This window comes from Xiphophorus maculatus, chromosome 8 (genome assembly GCF_002775205.1).
Source record: "Xiphophorus maculatus strain JP 163 A chromosome 8, X_maculatus-5.0-male, whole genome shotgun sequence".
Classification (NCBI taxonomy): Eukaryota; Metazoa; Chordata; class Actinopteri; order Cyprinodontiformes; family Poeciliidae; genus Xiphophorus; species Xiphophorus maculatus.
In genome coordinates, this window is record NC_036450.1 from 12,183,838 (window position 1) to 12,193,288 (window position 9,451).

Genomic DNA, 9,451 nt, shown 5'->3' on the forward strand with positions numbered 1-9,451 from the left:
CAAAGGAGTCAGAGGACAAACCCAGCTGGTTGGACAGAGTCGAATCTCTGTGGTGAAGACGTTGGATCATCAATCTGCAGGCTCTCTGTCCTTTCTTCATTACAGCATCTATGGCGGCGAGGGCCTTGTCTGCTCTGGTTTGGTTCTTCTGAAGTATATTCTCTCTCTCCGAAAGAGTAAAGACACAATCTGATAGAAGGCCATCGAGGAGCTGCATATTTATTTTCTTAGTAACAGCACATTTGCTTTCATACTCTCAGGATAGCACTGTCTTTAACATTCCTCTGACAGTCTGGAAAAAAGAGATAGCTAAATTATTTTAGCATAACTCCAGTTTTACTTGGCATATCAGCAATTTAAAAACGGCTGTGTGGTTAAATAATCTCCACTCTAAATTCAAGTTGAAGTGAGACTCGGGGAGGCGGATTCTTGGGGCTTCGTCTTCCCAAGCCAAGTTAAATGGTGAAAAACGTATTTATTTATATTCCCTCATCAAAAACATACCCGGAGTATTGATTTGTTTCTTTTATGCATGTTTGAGAAATCCATTAGTCTTCCGAGGTAGCACGCAAAAGGAATTGATCTCACCATGCGCCTCATTTTCCACCCAACAACTTCTCCTCTCGTTGGAGCTGCAGTCTATCTGCTGTGATGAACCTTCCTCCTCCCAACACCCTTAATTAAAGAATAAAACAGCTACAACAGACCTGCATAAAAACGTAATCACACAGTTTGTACATTTACTCCATTTTACAATGACTAAAACGTGAAAAATGTTTAGTGAAATTAAAAAATATAACAAAAGACAGTAAAGAGCTCATCAAGCTTTATTAGTAGAACATGCACAAATGAATGGTGTGCAATGTATTTTAATTTAAACAGCATAATTTAGCAATGTGCATATTGAGTGAATAAAATATTTTGAGACATCAATCACAGAGCCAATAGGCAATCATGCTCATTTCGAACACCAAACGAATTCACAACTAAATGAAAATAACCTTGACCAAAGATATCTAGCATGGAAAAACCTCTGAGATATGAGGCACACACTCTTTTCATCTTTGGAGTCTTATATAACATTTTTGAGGGACTGAAAAAAAAAATCTGTCTTTTTGCATGTGCATATTTTTTCTACAATTGAAGTTGGGACCAGATTTCCAAAAAAGACAACAACAAAAAAAAGATACAAGCAGTCAGAACAAACAGCAATGATCACATTTTAATCCTAACTTGCTCCTCCACCTTTCTCCAACACATCTGTCAGGCCATTTTTCTCTCCCTTTAGGCCTGTAAAATCTGACTTGTTTGCTGGGTTCAGACTATGCCTGTGCCCTGTGTGCAGGTTGAGGTGTTCTTGCAGCCAACCCTTTTGGATGAATGTTTCATGGCACAGTGGACACCTGAAGGGCTTGACATCAGGATGAACACGTATGTGCCGGGTCAGTTTGCTCTTCTGGGAAAAGCCCTCCCCACAGACCAAACAGGAATACTGTCTGTGTTCCTTCAGGTGGCCCATGTAGTTCTCAAGGTGCTGGAAGATTTTGTCACACTTTCTGCACAGGTAGGGTCTCTCAACTAGGACGCTGTGTGAAGCCCCTATTAGTACATCTTCACCAGTCTTTGTCGACTGTGCCTCGGAGAGGTTAGATATTTTGGAATCTATCAGGTCTCCACCATGTTCCAGTTGGCCTTTGTGTGCATAAATGTTTTTATCTTGTTTTTCTTCATGTCCTACTTGCTTGTGTTGTTTTTGGGAGATGTCCACCAGCTTTACGTGATCTGCAGCACTTCTAATCTCTAAACCTGGGAATGAAATGAGGTCTTGAAAAACTTCATCCTTGAGAGCTGTTGTGGGGTTTTTCACACCTTGCTCTGACTTCAAAGTGTCAAGCTCAAATTTTTGATCCTCTGATGACTCCAATTTAGGTTTCACAAACTTCATGTCTTCTATAGTCACATATGTATTTTCATTATCCACCTTAGATTCGTGGCTGACCCCATCCATTGCCGGACCAAGAACCACTCCTTCCTCCTTTGTCTTATCTTCCTGGATGCTGGTGCTGGGCTGGGCCACATCCTTTTCCCTCCGATTTTCAAAACTGGAGCATAGCCAGCTTCTCTCTGGCTGCTGGTTTTCAGTTTGCTTGGAGCAACTTGAAGGTTTATTGGAAAACATAATGGGTTTAAGGAACTGCAACACAGCTTGACTGCATTTCTCTACCACCTCGCTCATCTGGAGGATGCTGGCTGTGCTCAGGTAACTGACCAGTTCTGCCAAAGGTACCTAAATAGGAGAAAAAAGAAGGAAAAACAAACATTAATTGCATACCATTATGTGAGATTACCTGTCTCTGATAAACCTTTAACAGCAAAAGGAAGCCTCTATGTTTCACCAAGCAGAGGGTAAGGTCAATAAACAATAATAGGAGCTCATCAAGTATGACTGCTTTCCTTATTCCTGTTGAAAAAAGCCTTGGGGACTGTGTGTTGAAGACACTTAAAACACTGTTACAAGGTGTGGAAGGAGTATTGTTTGGGCTGGAGGACTTTTTCGCTGTGCAACTTGCAGAAACTGAATCAAACGCACTGTTCAATGAAATCCAAATGGACAAACAAGCAGTGACACAATGTTATTTGAAAGGGAGTTTGCCAAAGTTCTTCTACCTCAAAACCGCAGACTGATAAAGTCATGCCTATAGAAGCTATTACTTCTAAAGGCGCTTCTACAAATGAGACATTCTTTTTTTCCATGACTGCATCTCTGCTTACTGAGTACTGCACCTCAAGAAGTCCAGTGTAGCAGGACAGCAGCAGCGTCTTCGCCACTCTCGCACTGGCAACTGCAGTCACACTCATCTCTGCCTGGTCTTCATAGAGCAGGAACTGATCGCGGAAGAAATCAGAGGATGCTGCAAGCACCACCCTGTGTCCGTGGAAGTGGACACACTGTTCCGCAGAGGAGTTTTGGCTTCTGAAGATGAGCGTGATGTCACAGAACCGACGGTCTTCTCTTAGAGCATTCATCTTGTGCAGGACAGAGCTCCCATGGGCAGGCAGACTGAAGTACAAAGTGTCACAGGAGCTTGACATGATGATCTTCCTTTATCTAGAGTGAATAGTTAGATCACAATTTTACTTTCCAATGATGGCACCACCATTATTTTTACAATAGTGATGGTGTATTCAGAGGTATTTGCAGGGTAGAGTTTAGTAATATAGTGTTTTGGATGTAATCCTAAAAAAATTTATGTTAGTTTCATCTGACCAGAGACATATTTGCGACTTTCTTGGAACTTTCCCTTCATGTTCCAAGGTGTGAGGATTACTGCAGTTCCTCCAGAGTTACTAAAAGGCCTCTGGGTTGCTTTTTTGATTAAAGTTCTGCTTTACTGGACTTTCAGTTTAGGTCCATTGCCATTAAGATGTTGGTTGAATCAATATTGAATCATAACATTGATTCAAAATAAATTAAACAAATATGGGCATGTAGATCCAAATTTAGATGATGGTTGAGTCAAAATTGATAAAGTATCAGTTACGGTTGAAAAGCTAACATTGATTCAACATGTAAGTCACCAACCGCTTTTTGTATTATATCAAGGCTTTAAAATGGATTTAATATTTCAGCCATACCATATTTTAATGTAGATTCACTCATATTTTATTGTCTGGGTGGTTATGTCTTGGTAGGTTTGCAATCGCTTGCTTAGTGTAATACAAGTTCATAAAGCAATTATAAGAATTGTATTTTTAAAAAGAATTGAAAACCATGTATTATGCTCTTTCTTCCCCACAACTATGCAACCCTTTGTTTTGGATTATTGCACAAAGAATATTTTTTACAAAAGTAGTAGTTAAAAGCTATTTTAAGTGTGTGTAATTGAATTTCAGTTATAGTTATGGTTCATATGATTAAAGAAAAAGGCAAATACAATTATCAGGCACAAGGATTTAAAGAAGCAGCCCCACCTTGTTCTGCAGGGTAATCCAGATATAGTAAACAAAACGACTCTTCTTCAACTTTATTGGTAGAAAAAGGAACTAAATTACTTTTTTCAGATTTTATGCACTTAAGAAAATAATAACTGGAAATTGTTGCTAATAGTCCATGCATGCATGAGGAAAAGAATAATCTCCCATCTCTGAGAAGTCTGCCTGACTCTGCGATCCATCTGCTCTGTACTGCAGACTCAGAGATTCTGAGCGACTCTGAAATCCTTAACTCTTTCAGTGCTTTGAGTAGGCCACAGCCGACCAGCAAGAGAAGGGGTGCAATACCCAAAATGAACCGTATGGTGGTGGTATTGCTCAGCAATATAATTATCACATACACTCATTCCCTTCAGACTGCTACTCAAAACGTTTGAGTTGAAACTGGAGCCAAACTCCTCTCTATTATGGTCTTCATGGAACAGAAACTGGTCCCAGAGGATTTTAGTTTTACCCTGCGGCTGTGGACAGACAGAGCTGCTTGGGTTCCAAAGGATGAGTGAGATGTCATGGAACCAATGTTCTCCCCTCGGTGAGTTCATTTTGTGCAGGACAGAGTCCCTACAACCAGGCAGAGTGAAGTCAGAGGCCAAATTTTTGAAGTCACTGATAAAAACAGTTGGCTTTAAAGAAAAGTTTCAGATCTGCATATGCTTTGGTTTTGGATGTTCTCATCAGAAACAGGTAACAAAACTTTTTTTTTTCCTTTTGATAACTGCTACTCCTCCCTGGTCATCCTTACTTTCTGTCTTATCTGGTTGGAGATGTCCACTTGTTTATTTGCGGTGGCTTTAGTATTAGTTATACCTTAGTCACACAACAGGTCTAAGTTTCCGTTTCTCTCAATTAGTTTTCAGCAAGGCTTCCTTTTTATGTTTTTGCAAGTTCACTGAATCTTTGTAATGTAATGGTCCCAGCTTGTCAGTTGTCGGTTAGTTTGACCTTTGGTGAATTCTGAAAAAATCTCCTTTACAAAATTTCAGGTTTTGCCCCATCAACTTAGTTAATAAATTAATTCTCTGTTCCTTCTTCTTGCAGTCAAGTCCCTTTTTGACCTGTTAGAAATGAGATCAGCGCAGCATTCTTTTACGAACACCTGAACAAACCTGATCTTTTGTCAATTTTTTTTAATTCATGTGAATTCTTTAGCAAAGTCGATGCAAAGTATCTGCGGTAAATGTCAAAATGTACTTCAGCTTCCTGTCAAGATATGGTTGAAATTAGTTAGAGGATGTGGGTCTACATGTGTCATATAAACAGAAGCAGAGGATTCAGCCACCAAATGTTGTACATCTGGACCATTTGTGACCTTCATTTTTGGGTCAAGGTCACAAATACAAACTTGACTGACTTGGGATAATTTTTGGACACACCTGAACTCCATTAACGTTTTGATTTATTATCTAAATGTTTTTGTAAGTTGCCACTGATGAATCCTTTCAGACAAAGTAAGAAGCAGACTTAACCCTCAGACATGAAAATGTCTTGATCATTTCAAAGATTGGGAATATACTTACAAAAGGTCCTGTTATGGACTCATTAGATATTCAAACATCAAGCATAAGGTATGAGTGCTTTATTTCAGAAAAAAAATGCAAACAAGTAAAAGAAGCAAAACTGATGGTGGACAATGTTCAAGCATTGAATCTGAGAGAAAATGTTCTCCCAAAACGTAGAAATCATTAGTGAACTGCTCTCTGCTCAAGATAAGAGAACTTTATATTCACCCTGAAATTTTGACTCAGCTTGTGAGTTTCAAATACATAAAGATATATGTGATAACAGCAATAGGATGGAGCTGCAGAGGCAATGTGGGAGTAACCTGTAGAGATTATTGTGAAAACGAGATCAGCACAGCATTCTTTTACAAACACCTGAACATGTCTGTATTCATTCAGACATACAGACATTACTTTTAATTATTCATCACAAATGCATGATTGTCAAGCATATGATGATGATCATGTCTAAAGTTACCACCTTTACAGGTACTGAAATTTTATTTGGTTCATTTTGTGGAAATTGAGGAACATGTTGAAGCTTTCAAATGAATTTGAGAGAACTACGAATGATTTTTTATTCTGAAAGTTTCTCAAGTGTCACATAACCGAAAAGAATGGTTATCAAAATGTTTTAATATGCGTCAGAATTTTATGACTTTTATGAGATCTACACTCAGTGGCCACTTTATTTGGTATGCCTTATCAGTACTGGTTGGACACCCTGCTGCCTGCAGAGCTGCCTTGATTCTTAGTGGCATAGGCCTAAATAATAAAATATATCAAAAACACAAAGATTTTGGTCTATATTAGCTTCTTGGCATCATATAGCTGGTGTAGATTTGCCAGCTCGCAAATCCATTGTCTTAAGGTTACTCATGTCCCAATCTTCAACATTGCAGATTTAAGTATTGCAGATGGTCGCTAAGACTGGATTGTGCTTCCTGTCTGCTCTTATCACATGCTTTCTGAAAATGAGAAAGCTTTTTTTGATGCAAAAAAGGTTAAAGGTAATTTTATTTATATAGCACAATTTCATCAACAAGGCAATTCAAAGGGCTTTACAGGAATTAATAGGAAATACAAACAAAATAACAAACCAAAGGAAAGAGCAAAAGAGGAAAAAGCTAATAATGTTGAACCAAGGTAAATAAACTAGATACTCCTATTCAGGGTTGGTAGATAAGTATAAGTAAGTATCCGCTGGTCTAATTCCTTTTCTGGTTTGGAAGAATAGGAGTCTAAAAAGTAGTTACTAAGATAGTTTTTCTGGGTTCCAAGTTCTAATCCCTGTTCTGGGTTGCTAAATAAGTGTAAGTAAATAAGTATCCTCTGGACTTCTGGGGTACTAGATAAGTATAAGTATTCTCTGGGCTTTCTAAGTGTGCTCTAAATTAGTAAAAGTAATGAGTACTCCACAGTTTCTAAGTAATAATAAAAAACTAAATGTTCCTGTTCTGGAAGATTTTTTTCTGGATTATAAGTTCGTTCTAATTCCTTTTCTGGGTTGCAATAATAGGAGTCTCTCTGCATCTAAATAGTGAGAACTCTACGGTTTCTAAAATATAAGCTAAAAAGTGACTAATAAACTAGAGTCTCTGGATTCTAAGTTTGTTCTAATTCCTTTTCTGGGTTAAAAGTGAGTACTCCACAGTTTCTAACAAAATAAAATAAAAAAGAGGAAAGGACACATAAGGCAACATTCAGACAAAACAAAGACGAGTGAAGGCGGTGACATCACAGAGCCAGGAAACCACGTTGCTGAGTCTCCCGGCAGAAGTCCGATAAAGATCTTGTTATCAAGGCATGATGTCCTTGGGAGCGTTCAGCTCCACAGCTGCATGGATAACAGGAGGGGGTGAAGTGGGAAGGAGCGTTATGTTTACATATCTTCAAGGAGATTGGAAATATGCAGCCCTTCCAAAGCAACACTGGGAAAGCCAATTCAGATACAGAATGTCTTAGGTCGGGTAGATTATAAATTTCAATCTTCCCTAAAGTCTCTCCGATACATCCCAATTATCCAGATTAGTTTGGTCATTCCATTGAGTCGAAACTAGCAACTTCTCCAAGATCGATTCCATTCCATAAGTGAGTTTTGGAGTCTCAGCTGGGCTGAGAGTCTCAGCAAGACTCACATCCAACTTGCGTCTCTGTCCACACCAACAGTCTGAGTGTTCGCTATTTCGGCCAAGTCTGTCCAAGTCCGTCACAAATTTCTCGATAAGCCAGGAATTCGCAAGCTCCAAACAGCAGAAATCCTGTTATCATGAATAAATCCAGGATGTATCCATCGGGGTGTGTCCCCGTAGGACAAGAGGGTTCTTCTGTGCCCAGTCTTCTCGTTGAGTAAATTTGATCAATTGCATTGAAAGACTGGCTGACCAGATCCATAATTTGTAGATTCGGAGGATGTGCAAAGAAAGGCTCCAAAAATATAGAAAAAGACAGGACAGGAAGTGTTGTGCAGGGAAAACTCACACAGTATATCACCCTAAGAACATCTTCCCTATAACAGAATCTTGTTGTCAACATCACACAGTGATCAAGGTGATCAAAGTTGATGGGAAGATGGATGGAAATAAATGATGCAGGGCAACTGTGGAAGAAAACCTGCTGCAAGCTGCAAAGCACCTGAGACTAGGGTGGAGTTTCACAACTAGAGTTCTGCACAACATATGGAATCATAATCATCAATGATCATCAAAAATACCTTAACTGATATGAGACTGATGTGCTTTGAGGTGTTCTACACTCCTACCCTGGAAACTAAATGGTTACCAACATTTTAAATGGCTATGGGACGGCAGAGGCTGCATCCAAGAATGTCATCATAAATTCATATCTTCCTAAAATTGTGCGTTCCTCATCTTGGGCACATTTGAATTCCAGACCAAAATAAAACACTTCTCTTAAAAATGTTAAATCTGACAGAACTTCAGGGATTCTGCAATAAAAAAAATATAAAAAATCAGTCTCAAGATGGGAGGAAAAGGGATTCTAAAAAGTGCTGGCTCAAGAGCTGGAGAAAACACACACCACACTTTTCAGATTTGTGTTGGTGCAAGCTTGTGAAAACTATGTGTCATTTTCCTTTCATTTTGTGATAATTTTGTTTGTGTAATACTTTCTTAAGTAACGCTACATAATAGCTACTCCACCCATATCCAGTTACTTAACTGAACATTTTAATTTAGCATAAACCACACACCCACACACTACCATGGAGATTTCCTGTAAACCCACAAACTTGTTAATGTTATTTCTTATCTGCCTGAGTGGCATTTGGAGCACTAGAAGAACACATAAAATTTATCTTGACATCGGTGTTTGTTCAAACACAGTTATATCATCAAACTGAATTCAAAAGGTTTTAATGCTGGAAAAAAGTGAGCTTTGAACATGTATGCTTGTGTTATTATTTTCGGAGGTGGTAAGAAATGATTTACATTTCCTTGAGTAATATTTTTGACTGCATTGCAATTTTAGAAGTAGCCTTAATACTTTTCATTTTTACTATATTGTCATGAATATAACCAAAAATGCACCACACGCAGACATGTTTACAAGCAAGAGGGACTTCTTGCTGTGAATGTTATTGAATGTTATTTTCAATCTGCTGCGCCATTTGGAGGTCAGGTGAACATAAAGTAAAATTATGTATTATACTTATAAAAGAAAGTTACTCAAGCATAACCGAGTAAATGTATTCCACCTCTTTTTTTTTTCTTACACGAGTACAGTTATGGGCAACTCCGTCCAATCTGAGGATTAAAAAAAGCGCTTTTTGTGATCAAATAAAAAGTTGGTTTGTTGTCCGAGGATAAATTTGAATGCGAGGGATTTAGTTGACTGTGGATTAAACGTACCCAGAAGCAACTTACTTGACCTGTCGTCCTGCTCCGCCCAAACCATCCTCGTCACAGCGCAGTCGGCTTCCCCACTGACGGACGGAGTCA

At 38.7% G+C, this 9,451-nt stretch overlaps 1 protein-coding gene across 3 annotated transcripts; it reads right to left on the bottom strand.

Annotated features, from left to right (window-relative positions):
* Positions 1–878: 878 nt before the first annotated feature.
* LOC106699964 (zinc finger and BTB domain-containing protein 6-like) lies at positions 879–9,433 on the bottom strand. 3 transcript variants are annotated; one of them, XM_023338105.1, is made up of 3 exons: positions 9,362–9,433; positions 2,785–3,109; positions 879–2,287 (listed from the first exon to the last, which is right to left on the bottom strand). In XM_023338105.1, exons 2-3 carry the CDS (start codon positions 3,091–3,093, stop codon positions 1,229–1,231), a joined length of 1,368 nt encoding a protein of 455 aa, XP_023193873.1. In that variant the 5' UTR covers positions 3,094–3,109; positions 9,362–9,433; the 3' UTR covers positions 879–1,228. The 3 variants fall into 3 exon arrangements, with proteins under 3 accessions (XP_023193873.1, XP_023193872.1, XP_023193874.1); XM_023338104.1 differs by having other exon boundaries at positions 9,377–9,428; XM_023338106.1 differs by lacking the exon at positions 9,362–9,433 and adding an exon at positions 3,973–4,082.
* Positions 9,434–9,451: the final 18 nt, after the last annotated feature.